This window comes from Diospyros lotus, chromosome 2, assembly GCF_014633365.1.
Source record: "Diospyros lotus cultivar Yz01 chromosome 2, ASM1463336v1, whole genome shotgun sequence".
NCBI classification, from domain to species: domain Eukaryota; kingdom Viridiplantae; phylum Streptophyta; class Magnoliopsida; order Ericales; family Ebenaceae; genus Diospyros; species Diospyros lotus.
In genome coordinates this window covers 13,589,406-13,615,639 of record NC_068339.1, presented here as the reverse complement: position 1 = coordinate 13,615,639, position 26,234 = coordinate 13,589,406, and the positions used below count along the sequence as shown (strand labels likewise).

The 26,234-nt window shown below is 38.8% G+C and overlaps 1 protein-coding gene across 1 annotated transcript in view; it reads left to right on the top strand.

Annotated features, from left to right (window-relative positions):
• Window positions 1–21,662, top strand: part of LOC127794653 (FIP1[V]-like protein) — a 31,063-nt gene extending 9,401 nt beyond the window's left edge. The window contains 8 exon segments of the mRNA XM_052325903.1: window positions 16,123–16,249; window positions 16,321–16,389; window positions 16,527–16,667; window positions 16,899–17,000; window positions 17,138–17,480; window positions 18,798–20,063; window positions 20,066–20,469; window positions 21,090–21,662. Of these exon segments, the coding sequence (XP_052181863.1) occupies window positions 16,123–16,249; window positions 16,321–16,389; window positions 16,527–16,667; window positions 16,899–17,000; window positions 17,138–17,480; window positions 18,798–20,063; window positions 20,066–20,469; window positions 21,090–21,131 (2,494 nt within the window). The 3' untranslated portion in view covers window positions 21,132–21,662.
• The last annotated feature ends 4,572 nt before the right edge of the window (window positions 21,663–26,234 follow it).

Below are 26,234 nucleotides of genomic sequence, written 5' to 3'. Positions count from 1 at the left end.
CATCCTTAAATCAAAAAAGATGCCAGATGAGTGGAGGAAGAGTATTTTGGTTCCTATATATAAGAACAAAGGAGATGTTCAAAACTGTGAAAATTATAGAGGAATTAAGTTAATGAGTCATACCATGAAACTCTGGGAGAGAGTAATAGAGCAGAGGCTCAGAAAGGAAACAAAGGTGTCAGAAAATCAGTTTGGTTTCATGCCTGGTAGGTCAACAATGGAAGCTATATATTTACTGAGGCGTCTAATGGAAAGGTATCGAGATCATCAGAAAGACCTACATATGGTGTTTATAGATTTAGAAAAGGCCTATGATAGGGTCCCTAGAGAAGTATTATGGAGGGTTTTAGAGAAGAAAGGAGTCAAAATAGCCTATATACAAGCCCTTAAGGACATGTATCATGGTGTAGAGACAAGGATCAGAACATGCGGAGGGGATACTGAACCATTTACAACTACAATAGGACTGCATCAAGGTTCTGCACTAAGTCCATACTTATTTGCCTTAGTAATTGATGAACTCACTAAAGATATTCAGACAGATGTGCCATGGTGTATGCTATTTGCAGACGACATAGTGTTGATGGATGAAACAAAAGAAGGAGTGAACACTAAGCTTGAGTTGTGGAGAAACAATTTAGAATCTAAGGGATTTAAATTAAGTAGAAAGAAAACAGAATATATGGAATGCAAATTTAGTAAAAATGCAAAAGTGGATGATGTTATAATAAAATTAGAAGACCAAATCTTACAAAAAAGGACCATTTTCGATATTTGGGATCAGTGATTCAAAAAGATGGAAAAATTCACGAGGATGTCGCACAAAGAATTAAGGCAGGTTGGCTAAAATGGAGAAATGCATTGGGGGTGTTATGTGATGGTAAAATCCCATTAAAATTGAAAGGAAAATTTTATAGGACAGCTATAAGACCAGTCTTGCTGTATGGCTCAGAATGTTGGGCAGTCAAATACTAGCATGAGCAAAAGACGAGTGTAGCGGAGATGAGGATGTTAAGATGGATGTGCGGACATATAAGAAAGGATAAAATTAGAAATGAAGTTATTCGTAATAAGGTCGGAGTAGTGCCAATCGAGGAGAAGATGAGAGAGACTAGACTAAGATGGTTTGGTCATGTGAGAAGGAGACTAAGAGACGCTCCTGTGAGGAAAGTTGATGAAATGGAACAATTAGTCACAAAAAGAGGTAGAGGTAGACCCAAGAAGACTTTGGGAGAGATATTAAAATTTGATATGAAATATATGGATCTAAATGAGGATATGACAAAAGACAGAAATACATGGAAGTCTAGAATTCATGTAGCCGACCCCACATAGTGGGATAAAGGCTGGATATGTTGTTGTATCATTCAGTTTTGAATTCCGAATGCATCTTACTGATAGGATACCAGATGGCAAGTTCAACAGCAATCAATATCAATGGTTTTCCAATAATTTGTAGCAAGGAAAATAAGAACAATAAGGCATTCGAGAGGCCCTAACTCTCCAACAATTTCCTACAAAATTCCACACCCCTCTCTCACTCTCTTTCTCTTATTTATACCCCATCTTACTCAGTATAACTGCCTCTGGCAGCACATGTTGGTTTGTTACAACAAACCAGCTATTTCCCCTACTATCCTCCACCCATTTTACCTTCTAGCCCCTGCCCCTTGTGCCGCCTTTGGTAGGTCCAATGGACCCGGCCTATCACTTACTTCTTCAAATAATTCCCAATCTGGACCTAGTAACGTAAAACGAACGGCCAGAGTTGCTCTTGGCTCGATCGCTAATTTTGATCGGAACTATTGTTGATCAGCAATCTCCTGCCTCTATAACAGCTTCCAAAGACAACAAGTTGCTTCTGAAAATTATTGATTCCCTTCTCACCACTTATGATCGTAGCTTCCTTCTCGCCTCAACTTCAATTCCGCAACCGAAGATTGAATTTGTTCGGCCTTAAAGTTCGCTTACTCACAGTTTCCAACTTCACCAGAATTCCATCACTAGAACCTCACAAAGCAGCCTAGATCAACCCTATTCTGATTCGCTTAACCATAGTTATTAAAGGCGCGCCTAGGCGCGCGCCTAGGCGCAAGGCACCTTAAGGCGCCAGTTTGGCGCCTCGCCTGGGCTGAGGCGAGGCGGTTTCTGCAAGGCGCGCGCCTTGCAAGGTGAGGCGCTGAGGCGCGCCTCATGAAAACCGCGCCTGCATCCTGCCTGCATCATTTCTTTCTCTCCTTTCCAGCATCCCCTCTTCTCAGTTTCAGCATGTATACATCACTACTTATTTACATTTCTTTAGTTTAAGTAAATGTCCACATTTTCTTTTATTTATATTTTACCTTCCATTTACTTTAATACATAAATGTAAATAAGAAAGTACCCCCTATTTGGATTCAATAAAAATATCTAAAAAATCAAAATCCATAACAATAAGAAAATAGAATTTTGATTTTAGTACAAATTCAGGATTTAGCGATTTTACCACCCCCAAAATACATACCTACTATTTCTTGAAAAATTCATTAAAAATCATTTTAACAACAATGAATATTAACTATCAAAATACCGGGAGTTAGTTTTTCAAAATGAAAACATTTTCTTATATGTTTCCTTATAATGCCCTAATCTTCCAGACTTAGAAAAAATGCACTAATCTTCCAAATCTAGAAAAATAGCATTTTTCAAAATGAAAGCATTTTCTTGATTGTGGACTTGTAGTGTTTATTGATTGTGGAGAATACTAAAGCTATTTCAAAATGTCCTCCATCAATAAAACAAGAGATTGGAGAGTACATGCAAAAGAAGAAAAATAACAAGGAATCAAGGATGAGCAAAATATGGCACCGTAAGATGATGATTTTCAATTTGGTGAAGGGTATGATGATGATGATGATTAAAACTTCTTTATTGATTGTGGACTTGTAGTGTTTATATGTTTGTTTAGAACTTTGCACGATGGTTGGTACTTGTTTGAGTTTGAGACTTTAAGTTTGAACTTTGATGATGTTTCTAGTTTAGAAATTGTATGATGAATGAATTAACTTTGATGTTGTTAGTTTAGAATTTGAAGATAATGAAACATTAATGATATGCATGTGTTATTATTGATAATTTGATAGTTTTTTATGATTTTACAAGATTTTTAGTTTTTTTTCTAAAAGGTGCGCCTCGCTTCGCAAAGGCGCGCCTCGCGCCTCAGGCTCCAGGACCCTTTGCGCCTCGCGCCTTTCAGAACTATGCGCTTAACTCCCAAAGCAGCCACCTAGATGCAGTCGATTGATTGCACCTTCAACAATTCTGAGTCTTGTAGCAAAGAGTTGCCGAAATCAAAGTGATTCTAGGATCGCCCCAGCCTCACCCAATCACCGACCTCTACTTGGAATTCCCTTGAATTCTTGAATTGCCCCAAGGCTCTGCTTCAGTCGTGCCTTCCTTCTTGCCTTGGTCACATGCAGTGACCTAGATCTAATTGCTTTGGAACAACAACTGAAGATGCCTGGGTCAGCGTCACCTTCACATGTCTTCAATTCTGAGCCGAAGTTTGCCTTGCTCGGCTTCGCTTTCCAAATTCTATTCAATTCCAATTAACTAAATTGGCGATGAACCTTGATTAATTGGATCAACTATCTTCAATTTGCCCTTAGCTTCGCCTTTCAAATCCGATTCAATTCTGACCAACGTTTGCTTTGCTTGGCTTCTCCATTCAAATTCGAGTTCAATTCTGCCTTGCAACTGGTCGTTTTCTACCTCGATCAATGCGAATCAAATTCCCCAGCAGAGTCGCCACCCAATCACCGTCCACTGTCTCGCTTTCGAAGCAACTTTTGCTGCATAAATCCTTTTCCAACCTGATCTGAGTTCATCATTGAAAGCAATTGCAATTGTAGAAGGCTTCGATCTGCTTCTCTTCGATGCCTTAATCTCCGTTTAAATCGCTACTCGATCAATTGCTAGAAGTCGCTTACACTCTGGCCACTTTGATCCACTTCCACGCAAGTGGTGGCTTCCGATTTGCCTCTGCTCACTTAGATCAATACTCGTTGCAGTCTCCTTAGACCCGATTCTCTTTGTTGAATTAACTTCATGGAATTGCTACTCCGATGCGCCTCAATATTAGTCGAGAATTTCTTTGTGTTAGAGTAACTCACAGTTCTCCACTTATTTTCTCAACTCAACCAGTTCACTTATCAAACCCAAGAACACACTGATAATAGAACCGCATAAAGGAAACACCACATAAACAGAAACACACACACGAAACAACAAGATTTATGCTGGTTCGGTCTTGAAATCCAAGACCTACATCCAGACTGCTAGGCACCAATGAAATCCACTATCTTGAAACACTCAAGGGATGATTACAACGAGAACTTAACCCCTCCCGCCCATTTACACTGAAAGCTATAGGGAAACTAGGGAATACAAGCTACAAACCAGCCACTCCCTACCTCTCGCACTCAATCCCCAAATCAAGACAGAAAATCGGAAGCTATATTTCTAGAATACAGGTGCACTAAGACTTCTCTCTTTATATTCCTATCCACGACCCCTATTTATAAAATATGGGGGTGCGGAGCACAAGATAGAAAGATAAAAAACTAACTAACCAACCGCCTAACTGAATAACTAATCCAAAAGACAGCTGCCTCCTTCTAGAAACAAACCTTCTAGAAGAGCAATTAATTCTAACGATAAAACAAGAAAGATAATATGCAGCAATACAAAGATACATAATTTACATTTAATCTAATCTAATACAAATGTCACAACAAATTCTCCACCCATTTGCACTTCGATTAGACTTCATCTTCAGCCTTAAAATGACCTTCACTTAGAATCATCACTGCCCTTCTAAATCTATCTGAAGGATCCTCATGCAGTGTTTCAGCTTTGTTGAAGGTACTGGTTTTGTAAACATATTTGCTGCATTGTCTTCACCTGCAATCTTGGTTAGAAAAACAGTTTTATTTTCAACAATTTGTCTTATGAAATGATGTCTTATATCTATATGCTGAGTCCTTTCATGATGGGCTTGATTTTTGGACAAATATATGGCACTTTGACTATCACACATCAAAGTTGCCTTGATATCTACCCTTAGGAGTTCACTAACTAGACCCTTAAGCCACATAGCTTCTTTTATAGCATCAGCTATAGCTATATATTCAGCCTCTGTGGTGGACAATGCTACCACATGCTGCAAACCTGACTTTCAACTAATTGTAGAATTCCATAGCTGAAAGACATAGCCTGATGTTGATCTTCTTTTGTCTAGGTCGGCAGCATAGTCGGCATCCGAGAATCCTAGGATGCTAGCTTCATCTCCTAACTTAGCTCCACCATAGGTTAAAGCATTTCTTATAGATTCTTTAATATATCTAAACATCCATTTCACTGCCATCCAGTGAGATTTCCCTGGATTTGCCATAAATCTGCTAATGACACTCATTCCATGTGCTAAACAGGGCGAGTGCACACCATGCTATACATGATACTGCCTACTGCACTAGATTATGGAATATGATCTATTTCCCTTTTCTCTTCTTCAATTTTAGGAGACTGATCTGAGGATAATTTGAAATGAGCAGCAAAAGGTAGACTAACAGCCTTGGCTTCAGCCATACCGAATCTTATTAGAAGCTTTTCTAAGTAGGATTTCTGAGAAAGATATATCTTCCTATGGAGCTTATCTCTTAAAATTTCCATTCTTAGGATTTTCCTAGCTTCCCCTAGCTCTTTCATTTCAAATTCAACCCTCAATTTATCCTTGAGAAGCTGGATTTCTTGAGAAGATTGACTTGCTATAAGCATGTCATATACATAGAGGATTAAATATATGGAAATACTAGAAGAGATGTGTTTGAAATAGATGCAACAATCATAGGAACTCCTAAAATACTCTTGGCCTAACATAACCGAATCAAATTTTCGGTACCATTGCCTTGGGGATTGCTTAAGTCCATACAAGGACTTTTTAAGCAAACATACTTTCTCCACCTCTCCCTTAGTTTCAAAACCTTTCAGTTGACTCATAAAAATCCTCTCCTCTAAGTCCCCATGGAGGAAGGCTGTTGTGACATCCATTTGCTCAAGATGTAAGTTCATTTGAGCAGTGATGGCTAGGAGAATTCTTATAGAAGTGTGCCTCACAACTGGGGAGGACACTTCATTAAAATCAACTCTCTGAACTTGAGTGAATCCCCTAGCCACAAGTCTAGCCTTAAACCTTGGCTTGGAGTGATCTCTTGCTCCCTCTTTAATTTTATACAACCATTTGCAGCCTACCACACGCTGCCCTTTTCGTTTTTCAACCAATTCCCAGGTATGATTCTTATTTAGAGATGCAATTTCAGATCTCATTGCTTCTAGCCATTTGCCTGCATCTTTTGAGGCCATTGCCTCTTCATAGGTAAGAGGTTCTTCTCCTATGGATTCTGCTGCACTATTAAAAACATAAGCTACCAGGTCTGAGAAACCATATCTTTGGGGAGGTCTACAGGATCTAGGCTGGCTATCTCGAGCCACATTGTATCTATCCAGATTAGGAGGTTCTCTAAGACTTGTGTCTGCGTCACTATCACCTTCTTCTTCTTCTACTTGAGAGGATCCTTGGTCTTGGTCTTGGTTATTTAAAGGTTCATGATCAAATTGTTCGACACCTAAGGTTTCTTGAGACAGATTTGGGATTTCACTTGGGATCTCCACTTGAAGAGATTTATCAGGTTCTTTCTGATTTGGCTGAGGCTCATTACTACCTAATTTTATGGTAGAATCTTCATCAAAAAATTACATCTCTTGTAACTATGGTTCTAGGTCCATCTAATTCTAAGTTCCATAGTTTATAACTTTAACACCTGATGGGTAACCAATAAAACTGCATTTCTTAGCCCTAGGTTCTAGCTTACCTTGCTTTACATGAGCATATGCTAGGCAACCGAATACTCTAAGATGAGCTAAGCTTGGTTTATGGCTGGTCCATTTTTCATAGGGAGTTTGAAGGCTGATAGCTTTTGAGGGGGTTCTATTTAGAACATGGGCAGCAGCAGCCACTGCTTCCCCCCAAAAAGACTTGGGTAATTGGGCATGAAACAACATACACCTCACCCTTTCCAAGAGAGTCCTATTCATCCTCTCGGCAACCCCATTTTGCTTGGGATTTTCAGGAGCTGTAAGATGTCTAATTATACCACCCTCTTTACACATTTGATCAAACTCTTTATTACAAAATTCCAACTCATTATCGGTTCTAATTACCTTAACCGACCTGCCCTTTTGGTTTTCTACCATATTCTTCCATGATTTAAAAGTGCCAAAAGTGTTATCTTTTGATTTTAGAACATATACCCACAACATTCTTGAAAAATCATCTATAATAGATAGAAAATATCTAGAACCTCCCTGAGATTCTATTTGGGTTGGACCCCACAAATCAGAATGTATGTAATCTAGGGGTGCTTTTGAAGAATGGATAGCAGATTTACTGAATTTCACTTTGGCTGCCTTACCTAGAATGCAGGATTCACATTTAGTTAATTCTAGAGACTGTCCAATATCTAAAATACCTTGGCTAGCAAGTTCCTTGAGACCTTGCTCACTTATGTGTGACATTCTTAGATGCCACAGACTTGCTTTAGATCTAGAATTATTGCTGGCTACTGAAACTTCACCACATAGAGTGGTGGCCTGCAATAGGTAAATTCCATTCTTTAAAATTGCCTTCATACAAATTAATGATCCCTTTGAAATCTGAAATGATCCACCATCACCTTTAAACTTATATAACCATTTCTATCTAGCTCTCAAAGAGAAACCAAATTTCTCTTTAAATCAGGGACATACCTCACTGAAGTGAGGATTATCAAGAAGTTTTAACCTAATGTCTCCTACCCCTTGAACCTTACATTCACGGTCATTGTCGAGTAGGACCTTTCCACCATTAATTTCTCTAAAGTTTTGCAACCACAGCTTTCTTGGGGTCATGTGGAAAGAACAACCAGACTCTAACATCCACTCTAGGCTGTCTGAATGTTCACTAACGATTAGAGCTTCGGAACTGTCATAACCGGAGTCACAATAGTTTGCTCCACCATCTCCTGACTCTTCTTTATCCGCTAAGTCTTTCTTTCTCTTTGGGCATAGCCGTTTTATGTGGTTTTCTTGCTGGCAGTAGTAATATTTTATCGGGCCTTTCCCATTTCTAGACTTAGACCTTGATTACCCCTCTTTTTATTATCCTTTTTAGTGCTTCTTGACTTGACTGATAAGGCATCCCCAAAAGAGGTTTTCTCATTCATTTTGAACCTAAGTTCTTTTGAATTTAAGGTACCTATGACATCTTCTAATGAGAGCTTATCTCTACCATGTTGGAGGATGTCTACAAAATTTTCGTAGGACTTAGGCAGAGAACAGAACTAGGGCCTTGTCTTCCGCTTCATACTTTACTCCTATATTCTCTAAGTCTAGACACTGTTTATTAAAGTCGTCTATATGGTCATGCAATTTATGGGATTCTTGCATTTTGAAATTAAAAAAACTTGGCCTTTAAGAAGAGACGACTGGACAACGATCTTTGGAGGTAGAGGTCTTCAAGCTTCTTCCAAATTTCTGCTGCTGACTTCCACTTAGAGACTTCTCGAAGGACTTTATCGCCTAGGCTTAGGATCTGTATGTTGTAAGCCTTTTTGTTTATCTCCTTCTTGGTCGTTTCTTGGTCCTCAGTCAGCACTGGTACTTCTTTCCCAGTGGGTGCGTTTGTTGCCTTGGCTTCTTGCTCCAGGGCTCCTTCGAGTCCTTGACTGCAAAGAAGCGCCTCCATCTTTATCCTCCATAGACTAAAGTCATTTGATCCATCGAATTTTTCGATGTCAAATCTGAAGGTAGATGGTGCCATATCAGTTTCTTGAAGGAAGCAAGATTCCTTGAGTTTCTTGAAAATCTTGATGGCCGAAGAACACTTCTTGGCTTTGATACCAAGTTGTTAGAGTAACTCACAGCTCTCTACTTATTTTCTCAACTCAACCAGCTCACTTATCAAACCCAAGAACACACTGATAATAGAAACGCATAAAGGAAACACCACATAAACAAAAACACACACACGAAACAACAAGATTTATCCTAGTTCGGTCTTGAAATCCAAGACCTACATCCAGGCTGCTAGGCACCAATGAAATCCACTATCTTGAAACACTTAAGGGATGATTACAACGAGAACTTAACCCCTCCCGCCCATATACACTGAAAGCTATAGGGAAATTAGGGAATACAAGCTACAAACCAACCACTCCCTACCTCTCGCACTCAATCCCCAAATCAAGACAGAAAACCGGAAGCTATATTTCTAGAATACAGGTGCACTAAGACTTCTCTCTTTATATTCCTATCCACGACCCCTATTTATAAAATATGGGGGTGCGGAGCACAAGATAGAAAGATAAAAAACTAACCAACCAACCGCTTAACTGAATAACTAATCCAAAAGACAGCTGCCTCCTTCTAGAAACAAACCTTCTAGAAGAGCAATTAATTCTAACGATAAAACAGGAAAGATAATATGCAACAATACAAAGATACATGATTTACATTTAATCTAATCTAATACAAATGTCACAACACTTTGCTTTGCTTCGCTGGATCAGCTGGTAGAAAGTGTCAGAATCACAATTGAAAATCACCTGGTCTGCTTTTGCTTCAAAAGTCGAACTAGAATGGCCAGAATTCACCTCTGATAATCGTCGGAATTACTTAATAGAGAGAATTGCCGAGGAATGATAGCTTTGAAACCAAATGTTACGACCTTAGGGTTTGGCTAGGGTTTAGATGGGAATTTGGAAGAAATGGATGGAGATTAGATTGAAAGAGGGGAAGAAATAGCAAGAATTGGAGAAGATTTAGAGAGAGAGAGAGAGAAAGGAAATTGAGGGAAAGTGGAATTCAATTATCATTTATAAGCATGCCATTCTCTAACTACTCAAGCCTATTTATGGGTTTACAATTGAATATACTAACTATAACAACAATACAATCAAAATAAGAAACCTATAATTCGTATGACTATTATATCCCTGGGGATTCTTTGGGGTCGCAACAATATAGTGGTGACTTATAATGGGCCTTTTTCTGATGCTTCCTCACTCAAGAATCAAGCCCCTCTCTAAGAGAAAACACCGCCATGACCACCACCACCACCAACATTGATCACAAGCCTTAATCCTACTAGGTGGGGTCGGTTGCATGAAAATTCTAGACATCCGTGTAGCCCCTCCCTAAGAAAGCATGAGCTTATTCTTGTTTCCTTTTGACACCTGATTAATACCAAGCATGCAAAGAAGTAAAGTCTAAAGACCACGATTCCTTAACCTTAGACTGGTCCCTGTCCCTGCCAAACCACAAATTGGAAATCAATGACTTTTTGACTATAATGATCAGCTCATATCACACAGTGTATAAGATTTCACCTCGGAGATGCCTAAGCTCATGTCACCCTCTTCAAAGTGAGACATTTGATAGAAAAGATTACATGATGGAGATGCCTGAGCTCATTCGCCTTTTGCGAATAAAAGCACATGGTCAAGAAGACTAACAATTTAATTAGTTTCCTCACCTCTCAATCAATGTCAAATATTTTTCCTTGCTGCCTGCCATATGCAAGCTGGTTGTTCACTAATGTTGAAAAAATAGAGAAAAGTAATTAGAGGATAAGTGAAGGAAGTGAAACAGAGAAATAGCTAAAATAATTAGTAATAGATGAATCTCAAATTATTTATCAAATATAAATGAAATTAAATTGTTATATTGTAGAATGGTTTTCATTGATTGCTTAATTTTAAAGCTTGCCTGATGGATGGAAATAGTAGACTGTATAAAAGTCACAGGTGTGCCTTTGGTTCTAATATTGGAGAATTATGATGGATTAGAGAACTGTCATTTAAGGATGGTCAAACTCTATACATTTTTAGGATAGGACGTGGAATGTTCTTTATAGTGACACTAGGAAAGTATGTGTCACGACCCTAGGGGCATTAGAGGGGCAATACTGTAATGGAGTTACAATTGTTTGTTAAGAGAGATGTCATGTCCTTAGGAGGATTAGAAGGATAATATTGGATAGGGATATAATAAAAGGGGTAATATTGTAATAGGCTCATATTAGTTTGCTAGGAGATATTTGGTTGTTTGTTAGGAGCACATGGGTGCTGTTAGAAATTAGTTAAGGAGCTACCTATGCCTATAAAAAGGCCCATTGTAGGAGGAGATGAATATGCTTGAATTAAATGAATGAAATCTGATTCTCTCTCTACAATCTCCCTCTCATTTTCTCTACTTCCCTCCCTCATTTCTCTCTACATTCTTTCCCCCATTTCTATCCATTTCTTCCTCTCAAATATTCTGTTCTTGATTCTATTCATCAGCTCCTTTTGATTGTCATTCCAACCCTAGGCTAAATCCTAGGTTCATGACAAATTGGTATCAGAGTATTACCATCCTCGGCTGTGATTCTATTGCAGCTCTGATTTGAAGGCGAATCCGATTGGGGCTCAGCAGTGTGCTGCTCATTTGGATCGGAAGCTAATTCCGACCAGAGCCACTCATTCCTCGGTTGTAAATTCAATCGTTCTTGTAAGTGAGTTGGTCGACTGTAATTTCCGCTGTCGATTCATAGCGGAGCCCATCATCGATCAGTATAGAGGAGCTTTCACGATTGGAGTGGGTCGATAGGCGAGCGTACTTGAAGCGTCGCGAACAGACAACGCTCGTTGTTGGTGAGGGAGTTCGTCGAAGATGGTTGGGTGAGACAAAGGCGCTGATTCGGGCGAGAAAAGAAGGCGCGAAGTGGAAGCGAGTTTGGGGGTAATCGTTGAATCTCAGCAAACGCACACAGAGCTTGGGCAATCTTTAATCCGCTGTAATCTGGTGTGGAGAGCGATCAGTCCAAGAGGCTGACAACTCGCGGGTAAGACTTTAATCTTGTCCAGAATTGAAGGCGAGCAAACCAGGAGGATTCACGATTGGAGCTTGTGGACGGTGATTGGGTAGTGATTACACCAGCGATCTTGAATTCACTTTGAGCGAGAAGAAAGACATGCATGTGGAAGAGGCAATAAATCAATCTTGGCTGTCGCGACTTTGAAGGTGGAGCGGCAAGGTGGATTGTTGTTGTTTTCCGAACTGTTGTAGTCGATCCAGAAGGTGAGGCAATCGCTTGTTCTGGGCGACTAATGTGAAGCAGAAGAGCAGGTTGTTTGCGGCTATTTTTCGAGGTTGGGAAGTGTGGGTCAGCAAGGTATTTTCCAGGCGATTGTGAATTGGAAGGTGATTGAATCTGGGTCCTCCTGTTCGAATCTTGAGAGGGAAGCAGGTGGTAGCTTCGAAGCGAGAATTTAGCTGTCGAAATAGATAGCAGCAATTTCCGACGAGCCGGAGTAGCGTCGATTGAACAAGGAGGCGAAGCTGAGCAAGCATTTTAGCTTCAGAATTAAATTCGACACTAAATCTTAAGTCAAATCAGAGGTGCAGCAGTTAGGCGAAGGCATAACAGCTATTTTGGAGTCAATTGATTTTCTGGAGGCTGCAACAAAACTGATCGAACTCACAGGAAGGACCCTGGGCTTCCGGTTCGACTTGTGGAGGAGAAGCGGAAGGTTCGACTGCAAAGGCGGAGCATCAGTTTGATTCATTGCTATGTCCAAGCTGTTGTAGTCGTGGTTTGGGAAAATTGCTGAACCATTTCAATTCCGGCGAGCAGTGAAGGTGAGAAGTGGACTCTTCTAGCTTATCTAGCTCGTTGGTTGTTGGTGCTTGAGGCTGCGAGTAAAGGAAACAAGAGGCAGCCAAGGGGAGCAGTGCATATATGAGACCATTAGAGTCTCAATTGCAGTCGAAGGATGCTGCGTTTTCAGTGAGATGGCCTGCTCATGAAGCCTTGGGAAGCAGTGCGCACATGAGACAATCGGAGCCTCAATTGCAGCAGAAGAGTGCTTCATTTTCAGCTGAAATAGAGCCTCAATGGCAGCCAAAGAAGGCTGCATTTGCAGTTGACAGCAACAGGGACAAAGGAACAAGCAATGGGATACAGGATACGAGTAAGGAATTTGGCCTTATGATACGCGAGAAGTTGCAAGAGTTTGCAATGATACTTATTAAGAAGTATCGTTACAACTTTCCAATGGAATATTTTGATGATTATCACGGAAGTTTTAACAAGGAGGAATTCCTTGGAGTGGAACAGTCGAAGGAGGAAAATGGGGAAGCATTTGATGAAGTGACCGAGGAAGCTAAGGCCAATTCGTTACCTCTGTTGACTAGTGCAAGGACTGAAGGATTGGAGGGTGTCCAAGATCAGAATTCTATAAGAAAGGGAATAGGTGGTGGAGTTCCTAATGATAAGGTTCCACTGCCTATGTTGTTGGATAATGCTGAGGATTCCTTAGCTAATGATAAGGCGAAGACAACACCAGCAGGAGGAAGTCTCACTGATCCTGAATGGTGTCACCATGTTGTTGTTGAGAGTTTGGCTGGAAAGAACAAGTCTCATTCCATTATGTTCATTGTTGCTACAGCTGGCCGATTAGAATTTTTCTCACCCTTGTTGAAGGGAGGATTGAAGACCGGAATTGATGTTGCAGCCCAACAGGTTGTAAGTGGTGCCATGCAAGGAATTAATGGTACAATGTTTGCTTATGGTGTTACTAGCAGTGGGAAGACTCATACCATGCATGGAGAGCAAAAGTCACCTGAGATCCTTCCATTGGCAGTGAAAGATATCTTCAAAATTTCTCCAGCTAAGCTGTGGAAGAAAAGGAAAAAGGGAGCATAATGGAAGCTGTGAAGGTTTGGCATGTCTTGGGGACAAGACATGTTTCAAGGCGGGGAAATTGTCATGTCCTTACGAGGATTAGAAGGATAATATTGGATAGGGATATAATAAAAGGGGTAATATTGTAACAGGCTCATATTAGTTTTTTAGGAGATATTTGGTTGTTTGTTAGGAGCACATGGGTGCTGTTAGAAATTAGTTAAGGAGCTACCTATGCCTATAAAAAGGCCCATTGTAGGAGGAGATGAATATGCTTGAATTAAATGAATGAAATCTGATTCTCTCTCTACAATCTCCCTCTCATTTTCTCTACTTCCCTCCCTCATTTCTCTCTACATTCTTTCCCCCATTTCTGTCCATTTCTTCCTCTCAAATATTCTGTTCTTGATTCTATTCATCAGCTCCTTTTGATTGTCATTCCAACCCTAGGCTAAATCCTAGGTTCATGACAAGAGATTTTATAATTCTGTTAGCAGCACATGGGTGCTGTTATTCTAGAACATGCTTTCAGTTAGCTGCTAGCTGATGCCTATAAAAGGCTACTTGTAGGAGGATGGGGATTATGTTGTTGAATGAATTGAATTCTACTTTTCCCTCTCAGTTGTTCTGTTCTCCCTCTCGATCTCCTCTGTCCTCCTCTATTCTTGCTGTCTCCCTCCGTTTCTATTTAATTCTTCCCCATACTCTTCTCAATTTCCCGTCCAAACCCTAGGAAAACCTAGGTCGTCACAGTATAACTTGAAATGAATGCTCAAGGAAGTTTATTGTGAGGATATTACCTTAAGGGTTTTCTGCTCTTTTTTGCTTCCGGAATGGATTCATAAGTAGATGATTTTTTAGGGGATGCTGACCATAGAAATTGTTTTCCAGCGAGTGGGTGTATTTCTTTAGGCTGTCAAATTGATTGCAACTAGGCTTGACAGGATAAAATGTAGGAAAACTGAAACATCATATTTGAAAAATCAGTGGATGATGATGGTGAGACAGATATTACTGGCAGTAGAAGTATCCATGAACATTGGGATTGGTGGGGTTGGGGAAGTCGTCCTAGACTACTGTTTGCTCCAGGGTGACAAAGTTGTTCAATGTAAATTGAAGTAACTTTGAGGATAGCTGAGAAAGGCATAAAACTACCTTTTGAAGTCTTTCCCTCCTTTCTGGTAAAATTATTCTAAAATTTCTTAATATTTGAATAAATTAAATCTATTTACCCTCTAAACTTTCTAACCAATCTGACACACCTTAGGGTTGAGCTAGGGTATGAAAAGGGAATTGGGAAGATAAAGAGAAGAATTTGGAGGGAGAGTTCAGATGGAAGAGAGAGGAACAGCAAGAAAGAGGAAGAATATTCGAGAGAAAGGAAGAGAAAGATAAACAGAGTGAGAGAGAAATAACAGAAATATTCAATTCATTCCTTCACATCCCTCCCGTCCTCTAGCTGTGGCTTATTTATAGCCTCACGGCCCATGCACCCATGTGCGGAACAACTGTTTGGCCTCACAGCCCATGCACCCATGTGCAGTACAATTGTAATCGTAACCACCTATAACTATGGGAAAATATCTATAACAGAAAGGAAAAGAAAATTACAAATACTACCCTTGGAACGTGACACAATCAAATGCATATTGAAAGTTAAATTCCTTTTCATTTCCTTGCCGCGTCGTTTACTGTCTCTGACCAAACCTAGTTTATCTTCTAAAGGTGCTGGTTCCAAGTTTCCATGAATGCATTTATTACTTATATGTTGTCCCTTAAAAACTACTCACTTTTCACGCTGATAGAACATGCATTTTTGCTGCCCAATTACACATGTATTTTACAGTATTGCTGGCCTTGTAGCTATTGTACGTAACTCCCTGGGGTATGTGATTGAAAGACTTAGGTGGTGGAGCTAGCCTTCCCAATTAGGATTTGTCAGTTAGAAAACTCCCTTTTTTAACTCTTCTTCCCCTCCCTCTCTCCCTCTCTCCCTCTTCCTTGTCTACCACCAGGGGACGTAATATAAGGGCACAAAATAACTTTCCTTCTATTCATCTTTTCAAGAGTTTTCACTCTACAGTTATTGCTGGATTCTGATGGTCTTGTGAGGAGTCTGTTTAGATTTTTCTGCTTTTCTGAATTCTCCTTACATTAACCTGGCAGGGTTGCAGAAACAAATGGCATTTCTTTTGCATGAAATTTTAGTCTATAGAACTTGAGATGCTGTAGCCTGCCAGTGTATATTTTATAATTATTGTTGCATGTTGGGTTAAACTTAAATGTGATATCTTGCTCTTCCTAACCTTCTCTACTACTCACAGGACTATATTTGAGGTTGATGTTGATAGTTTTGAGGAAAAACCGTGGAGGCTCCCTGGTGTTGATGTATCAGATTTTTTTAACTTTGGTTTGAATGAGGAGAGCTGGAAAGATTACTGCAAACAACTGGTGAGTATTAGGCTTTGTCGCGTCCTTTTGTATTGATGAAAGCAAGAGGCATACTAAGCTGAACTCTGCAGGAACAACTCCGCCTGGAGACAACCATGCAAAGCAGAATTCGTGTCTATGAAAGTGGGAGAACAGAACAGGTAGTGAGGTGCTTTTGATATGTGTGTGCGCGCGGTTGCACGCACGTGTTGGTAGTTCATCTGTGTAACCCTCATTAGAATTTTCTGAAACAAACTGAGAATTTTCCATCTTTAATTCCTTACTGATCTCATTTCAGGAGTATGATCCAGATCTGCCACCAGAACTGGCTGCAGCAGCAGGTATTCATGATATTTCTTCTGAAAATGCGAACCCTGGAAAGATGGATGCTGAACAAAGTGAAGTAGTAAAGGGAGCAGCACGTGTGCGGCCACCTTTGGTATGTGTTGGCTGTTTATTTTGTACTAGTTTTAATTATGGTTTTGGTTTCCTGGTTTCTCATCATTCTGAAAATTCCTTGGTCACTATCTAGAGTTTGATGTAACTATTGATGAACAGTTTATCAAGGAAAAAGACAAATTGCAAGTGATCAATAATGAATCCTTTAAACACATAAATATAATTTGTTGCATTAGTTTTGGGGCTCATTGATTTATCTGACCCCTTCCAGCCAGCTGGAAGACCAATACAGGTGGAAACTAGTTATGCTGAGCGTCTCCCATCCATTGATACCCGTCCACAACGAATGCGTGATTCTGATGCAATAATTGAGGTAAGTGGTCAATCATGTCCTAAGCACACTGACATCAATCTTTCGGTCTCATGCATATTCTTTCATGTCAGACTCAGTCAGAGGCATATTCTTACACCTTGTTTCTAATATGTTTCATTTGTATGTTTGGCAAATAGATTACCTTGCAGGATTCTGCAGATGATGATTCTTTCCAGGGGAATGACGTCACTGACCAACCGGAGAATGAGCCCTCAAGGGATGATTCCAGAGGTGGTCCAGAAATTGGAAGAGATATTGCAGAGGAAGATACTGAACATTTTAATGGGTTTTCACGGGCTAATAATGGTAGGAAGAGGGAAGTGGTTGGAATAGCAACACAAACGAATTATGCCGAGGGTGATTATACAGAAGGAGTTGGAACTTTGCCTTCTCCCCTAAAAGCACCAATTAAGCATTCTCCTAATTCTAGGGGCAGACCTCTGCATCTAGCAGAGATGTTGGCAGCTTTCATGAGGAGAGGTATGAAATAATGTTGCACTTTCTTTAGCATGGAAGGATGTTTTGGATCAATTTTCATAATTGTTGTTGGTGGCCTGATAATTCATTGTAGAACACTCATGGAATTTGGTTGGTTGTCTTGGTTCCTTTTTTCCCTCCGTGACAGAAGCATTTTGTCTATTTTATGTTATACATTTAGGAAAGAGATAACAATGAAACAATAAATTAGGTGCTTGTTAGATGCTTTAATTTTCAAAGAAACTGGCTGAAATCTAACGAGTTGGATAGATTCCAAACTGAATCATATTCCTATTGTATTTTTATGTTGAAGTCATTTAGGCTCCATTTGTTTCAATATAAAATATTTTATATTGGAAAACAATTTTGTATAGAAAAATTTTAGACAAAACAAATTATTTTTCATCTTATTTTCTGATGTTTGGTTTGCATTTAAAAAATTTTGGGGAAACATAAAATGTGCTGTTAGATGCATATAAATTCTAGTTTTTTTGGTAAAATATTTTATATAACATATATATGTTGAGACAATATATTTGACATATTGTTTGGGAGAATTATTATGCTTACACAATATTTTATGTAAAAAATTATTTTTGTCTTAGTTTTGCATAAAATAATTTATGTTAAAATGCCACATACTAGAAAATTTGGCAAGATCTTGTGTACAAGTGTGATTTTTGTCCAAATAGTGAAGTTTTTGTTTTGGTCTCAAAACCAAAAATGATTTACCAAAAATTTTTAGACAATTCATTTTTCACACTTTGATTAAAATTGCTTTCATTTTAAAAATATTGTACTTATTTTTTGCTATTCAAATACCTGAAAATAAGTAAAATATTTTACCAGAAAACATTTTACATGAAAAGAAATGAAGTCTTAGTTCCTAATAAAATATAACATGGTTGTGGCTCACTTTGTTTAATAGAAGCCAGTTGTGCAAATAGTTGTGTCTGTTGAAGAAAAGTAGAACTGGATTATTTTCTTCTGCTACTATTGTGTTAAGTTATTCCAGGTATTTGTATTATCCATTTCATTTCTATTATATATAATACTAATTTGTCTTCTGTTTCAATTTGTCTCCATTGTGGATTATTTATTCTAATCTCTGAAATTTGTATAGCTCCAAAGCTTCAATAACCAATATCTTCTTCTTGAATGCTATGAAAGTTTAATATGGCTTGCAATTATTGTCATGGTTTTGTTGTAGTAGTTATGGTTTTCTATCCAAAATGTATCTGTCCCATGATGTTTAAGATGAATAGATTAACCTAGTTTCTCATCTTATATTAAATTAAATAACTTTGATCTGACATCAAGCAATACCTCTTTCCTCATCCAGACAGACAAAAGGGAAAGTTCGGGACCGATCCTCCGATATGGCTCAAGTTGAAAGTACGGTAAATAAGAAATTTCCTGATGAGCAGAGGGAAGATTTGATTGACAGCACTTGTGGTAAGCCCAGCCCTCGATTAGCATCTCCTGTAACTGCTGGGAGTGCTGGAGAGCCTGATGTTGAACGTGATGATTCTTTGCATGATGAGGTGGTGTTAGCCGATGGAAGATCTGTGATGGACAGAGAGGAAACAGCCTTGGATTTGGCAACTGCAATGGATACCTGCATAGATGAAAACGCTTTTCCTTCTGTTAAGAAACAAAAATTAAGTTCTCGTGTTGAGCATTCTTCTCTTCAAGATACTGATGGAGGGGACTTTAAGGCAGCAAGAAGTAGTGAAAACAGCAAAGCAAGATCAGGAAGCAGCAGAGACCATCAGAAGTTACGTGATAGTGTTGACGAGGAAGTTGTTCAGCATGGACCTTCTACACGCATGGGGGACTTGAAGAGAGATGAGCAGAGTGTCCGAAGAAAAGGTCGTGATGAGAGGCATGAGATGGAAAAACGTCGGTTGAGTGAAAAAGGTAGAGAAGATGCCTATTCTCGTAGAGATCGGGATCCTCATTCAATCCACCAATCACATGGGAAAACTGAAGGTGTAGACAGACGTAAGGAGAGAGAGGGTTCTGAGGTTGCTTGGCAACGACAGGATGATGATCAGCATGGTAGAAGATCTAGAGCTGAAGACACAAGGAAGCGAGAGTATGGTGACGAAATAGGGTCAAGGCACCGAAGCAAGGTTAGGGACAGTGAGAGGACGGACAAGGATGAACGTCTTCATTTGAGGAAACAGATGGATAATGGTAGCTCAAGAAGCCATCACGACAAGGATGTGGGATCACGACTCCGGGAAAGGGATGACAGTTTGAAAAGTCGTTATGACAACATGGATGATCTTCGTGGTAAAAGACGGAAAGAAGAGGAGCATTTAAGGAGGGATGCTGAAAAGGAAGAAATATTACATGGACATAGAGAAAATACCAATCGCCGGAAGCGGGAAAGGGATGATTCTTTGGATCTGCGTAAGAGAGATGATCAAGTGAGAATTAGAGATGATGATTTCCATTCTGTCAGGCATAAAGAAGAGGGCTGGATTCACAGGGAGAGGAGTGAGCGGCCAAGAGAGCGAGATGAATGGCATAGGATCAAACAGTCACATGAAGAAAGTTTATTGAAACGGGACAGGGAAGAAGAAGGACAGGAGTGCGGGGCGGGCGGGCTGCAGAAGAGAAAGCTTTGATCAGCCATAGTAGAGTGAAGGATAAGGGTTCTGATAGAGATACCCAATTGAAAGACACGGGGAGGCAAAATGAACAACATAAGAAAAGGGATTGGGTTGAGGATCTTTCACAGCATAGGGGACGTGAAGATGTCCATGCACGCGGCGGCCAACTCAGCAATGATGAGAGAAGATCAAGGCAGGACAGGGCTGCTCGCAGTGATCGCACTATTTTGGGTTCTGATAAACATAAGGCACTTGACAAAAAAAATAAAGATGTCTCTAGGAGAGTTAAAGAATCTGAGGGTGGTGATCAGAACTCCATGGGCCAGTCAAAGAGAAATCAAGAAGACCGAAGTGGTCAGATGAATGAGCCGGTATGTTGAATCTCTAAACATGTATGATGCCATTCTGTGGAGGAGAAAGTCTCCCCCAGATGTCAACTTATTTTATGAAATAAACTAATACTTTATTAAAAGATTCTATATAAAATTTGGTGCTTGGCTCTGATTACTGTTACCCAACAGACTTTGGTTTTTACCCTTGACTAACGTTTCAATTGGAGTAGTCATTTCAGTTAGTTTTTTCATTTTCGTTAGAGGATTTATCGAAAAATTAAAAACCATGCCTTCCTCTAGTGTCGTCATGGTTATATATACAGGTATCAATTTTTATATTCTCCGTTCACTGTTGCTATATAACTTGCTATTTTCAGAGCATGAGATGGTGCCAAAGGTATGTGTTTAGTATCTCTAAGGTATTGGAACTATTTTATAGAATGTCTTATTCTTTCACCGGTAGTGGATACTGAAAGGGGTGCTAAATAGCTGTTGATAGTCAATCATGATATTACATTAACATCAATTTAAGGGTCTGTTTGCATATCAATGACTGAAAATAAGCTACATACTGCCAGTTTTTTACATCTTGTATCCTTTTTAAAGCATGTTTGGAATCTCGAGATTACAACTCATTGAAATTAATTACTTCATTGCAGAATTCATTGAGATTGATGCTAGATACCTTTGCACTGGTTTAATTAGGCCTTCACTACTCTTTATACTGGAATCTATTGAAACCCACTGAAACTGGTACTATACATATGTATTAGTCAGAACTCCAGTTTCACAATTTGTGTTGTCTTGCATAATCTTGAGATTGTATTTGTGCATTTGTAATTCCAGTATTATGCATTGTGAATATGGGTTCAGAAATTGAGTATAAGTGGTTCCAACATTCTGACATGCTCCTGCATTTTTTGAGAAATCAAAGAACTATTTTATGTTGATTTAGGTATACCTTTCCTTCTTCTCTCTGTAGTAAACATCTCAGTTGCAGGACATGAAATGACTGGTTAATTCTTTTTTGAAATGAGGACAAACACAAGTGCACAATCTATGATAAATTGTTTGTCTTATACTTTTATGAAAATAATTCATGTTTTACATAAAAAGAAACAACTGTAATTAAAAAAAAAGTGCTAATATATATTTTAATTAACTCTATTTATGAAAATTTGAATTTAAAAATCTTAAAATTGAAAAGCTTAAAGGAGCGTGGATTAGTAAATTTAAATTTACATTATTTTTATTTGTAAGCTGATTGTTAAATTGCTCTTTGACTTACAAAGTAGTTCTATATATTATATATATATATATATTAGGATGTAAGATGTAAGATATTAGGATGATCATGGTTCCCATAAATATCCAATGGTAAAAATAAAAATAAAAATGACATGTTTTAAGTGTGCCTACATACATTTTGCAGTGTCAATGCCTCACAAGATAAGACACGTTCACAATGTGTCTGTACTAACATGGTCATTGAAGTTCCGAACAGATAAGCATGTGGTCCACCTTGGCAGTTCGAAGCCAAGGCTCTTTCTTAAGGTCAGATTATAGGTCAGACATGACCACACTAACTGGCTCCTAAGATTTATAAATTCATCTATGCTTGGCTTGGTCCTGAAATTCAAGTATTGACATATGTCATATCTGATCTTGCTTTTTCTGCTTTTGCTTCTTACATAGCTGAATTACTTTTTCTTTTCAGTAAAATAAACGTGGGGTGTCAGCTCTTAAATTAAGGCTGTGTGATTCCTTCTTTTCCTGTGGAAAAAGGGGAGGGGGTCCCATGATATTAGCACCAGGCTGATCTGAGGACAGATATCAAACTGTGTTCCTGTTGTAAATAATGTTCTTCTGATATGGACAAATCTGGTATTATGAGAATAGCTACTGATTGAAGGCTTATTAGGGTTAGAAGGCTAGGAAACATTGTTGAAAAGGTGAGGGTTTTGATATGTAATGAGTTGGTGGGCAATTTTGTGATAAAAGATGGTTGGAAACATGAATTATAGGGGCTAAAAACAGGTCTGGAAGTAGGGTCACGAAAATAAGAAAGAATAACAAGGAGTTCAGAAGGCATCACACCTATGGTTAGGATTGGGCCACACCATTCAAAGAAGGAATAGCATGCTTAAATAAAACTGTAGGTAATTATTCCATTCACTACTAAAAAAAGATTATGAAGTATTTATAGAGCTCTGCCAGATCCTGGGGATCTGACAGGGTTCTCTTACCAATTTGTAAGAATGAGGGGGAATAGGGAAGAATCAGAAGAACAGAAAGTGAGGGAGGGAAAGATTGAGAGAGAGATGGAGAGAATTTGGAAGGGAGAAATCAGAAATATTTCAAATGTATTCATTCGTTCTTGCTTATGAATTATGCTGGATCAATCTTATATACTAATCCAGATAGCAGTGATTTGGTGCCAATAGGGCTGCCAAATATTCAAACCAAGTATAGCTGAAGGCTGCCTACTTCTAAATACAACTGGTTCAATCCAAACTAACAGCAGGTACAAACAAAAGGAATATATCTATTATTTATTACTACTATACCCTTGGGAACATGACAAACTCCAGTAATGCTATTCCTACTAGGGTTAGGAAATCCTTTTCCTATTAGAAAAACTAAACAAAAACTAAAACTGTTAATAATAAGACTTGGAAATGACTAGAAATAAATCCTAAACACCATAAATAGAGTTACCAAAGGACCCTAGGTGGCTTATGTAGAATGGCAAAAATACCCTAATGCATAAAACATCAAAACTAAGTCTAACAAAGCTTCTTGGAGGGCTTTTCTTCATCCAAGACATCCCAAATTTAATGCTTGGCCCTTAGAACCATGTTCAGGGCACCTCTTATATGTCTTTAGAGGCTGCTTTCAATGTCCATAATCTTCTATCATAAGTGCACAGATGAATATTTAAGAATAGTTCGACTTTGTCATAAATCAAGTTCAATGTGTGTAATAGTCAGGTATAGAATCGTGTCAGTCCATGCACTTTGCACCTTGTTTAAATTTGTGTCAAGTTGTAAGAGAACTATGCCTTAGTGTAAATTGCTGTCTTCTCTACATGCCACTGATGTCAGTGATAGTCTCATTTTTTTTTCCCAGATTGGCACGTTAGATTTTAATATCATCAGACATTGTTACTTGTTATCCTTTATTGTTTTCTAACTTAGTATTGCCATACACAATAACAATATAAAGCCTTAATTGCATTAAGTCATATGAGTTGTCAATTGTCTCTATCCAGGACTATGTTTTACTGCCTCCCATGTTATGTTTAAGACTTTCTCACCAAGTTATATTTGGTCTTTTTCTACCTATGTGCTGTAAGCTTATTTTATTCCATCCACTACATGGTTGGTGTAAATTGTTGTCACAAGAAGATAATTTACCAGATGAGGGGTTCAAACGAGTATGGTATGTGTGGGAGGGAGGGAGTGATCCTTTGGGCTGGAACTTCTGCTCTTGACTTTTTAGATAAATAATGATCTCATTCTGAAGCAAAGGCAGTTGTCAGACTATCTTATCAACCCTTCTAGGGCAACCACTGCACTCCACAAAATCATGAAGAGTCCACTAACAGATTTTGGCATGATTTACAATATAGAAAATCACCTGTGAATCTCATTAACAGTAGAAAAATGCAGGAGGAGATGAATAACACTTGTATTACATTTGCAAAACACAGGCACACACCCAGAATCCAATCAAACGCCATAGAATGTTGCTTCCACATATATCCATAATCAAGTTAGTTTCCTGAGCAGCCATCAATGCAAAGAAAGTGGTGCAGGGAAATGTATGGGAAAATGGTAGCTAAAGCCTGTGTGTCGATTTGCTCACAAATACTGGAATCACCCTCTACTTAATCATGCTGACTCTTGAATTCCATGAAATAAGGCATAAAGAATGAGCATTCTCTACAAGAATAGTCAAGGTCAGAATATTATTGAAACTTGTCAATGTTACTCAAAAGTTTGGATAGGACTAGACCTTTACATGCTACTGTAAAACCAAAAATGGCTCTATAACAGACTTGGCTGGCACCCATGTATGGAAAACTCTACTTGAACTCTAAAAAACTAACAAAGTTACCAAAAGTATGAAACTAATTTAAATACAAAAACAAAAAGTCCTAGTTATATTCCTATAAAATAGAGTGATTAATAACCTCAATTAGTCTGAGTTTCGGACTAGCCTTCCAGACCAAACCAACCTTTTTCTAACTAAGCTGGTTTCTGAGGACTCAATTGGTAACTTATTTTGTTATTAGCACCTCATGATCCCATGCTATCCTAAATGTTAGATGACTTACACTGATGCAATAGCCCAATTTGACTCTTTAAACTCCATTTCCCATTGGTTCTCCTCGCTGCAAAACTATGTGTCCGGACTTTACTTGTTGCCTTGGAGTACTGAACAATTGCTGAGATCTTTTGAAAACCGTGAATCTACACAATTCTAGGTACATCACCCTAAATTAATCACCTTGTCAAAAAATGCTCGACTATTTTATGACCTTGACTTAACCCCCTTAGAGCTCGAAATCCCTTGTAAATCTCATTCTCTGCAAGAGACAAGGCTAGTGAAAAGAGACAGAAATTGGCAGACAAGCTAGAGTTTGCCTGAAAAGAGTAAAAGCTCCTTTAGAGAGGTTCTGCCCCTTCCATGAACCTGATGTTGTATCTTACATCAAGTAAATCTCTTATTCTCACTGCCACATGTTTTTTAGTTTTAAATGTTGAATGGAACTGAGGAACCAAATATGAAGCTGCCAAGGAACCAATTGTACGTCCTCAATTACCTGCCAAACTCCACATGCTCCACTAGAATAATCAAACTTCCCCAAGGGTAGAATTTAAATTTGTTTGGAAACGCAACACATGGTTAATAGCATGCAATTGCTCCATGATTCCATAAATAGTCAAATATATGATTTAAGAAAAAGTTAAAAGCCATTATCATCTCTCTTTCTCTGCCCCCAACTTGGAACCTTTTCATTGGCTCTTTGGTTGCGACTCTACCAATAGACCCAAAGAACATACATAAAAAAAGGTATCAGAGGGATCAAACCTTGTTTAATGCTCCTAGAGGTGCCAAAGAAATTCATTAACCACATCACAAGCATTATGAAATCATGGAGACATGTAAACCCTGTTTGTCTCCATTGAAACTTGGATCTTATCCTTTTCAGAAGATAAAATACATGGTCTTATGCCTTATCAATTTAGTTAGTGAATAATTTAATCCGCGAACAGTTTAGGGGCCAATTCTTGGGAAAGTGGCGAAAGCTTGGACTATTAAGGTCCTGTTTGGTAGGGCTTCCATTTTTAGTTCTCTTTTCATTTTCATCATTTTGGAAACAAAATAGGGAATGGTGTTTAATTGCTTATTTTCAGTTTAAAAAATTTTAAGAACTGGAAAATATGGAAACATAAAAAAGGTGTTTTTCACAATTTCCATTTCCTTCTCATTTTCTTCCCCACTCCATAAATGATGATCTTTGTTGCCAGAGGAGTGCTTGTCCTCTCAGCGACCCCACCTGGGAGTGTTGTCAGCCCTAGAACTGAGAGAGGAGAAGGAAAAAAAAAAAAAATCAAAAGCAAAATTGGAAACAAAGGTGTCAAGTTAACATGTTTAATTTTCATTTGTTTAATTGAAAATTAAAACAAAAAATTTATTGGAAGCTCTATCAAATGCCCCCTAAGCTTGCAAACATAGGTTCTAGTTTGAGCAGGACCGGCGCCTGCAGATAACAACCCCCCCCCCCCCCCCCCCCC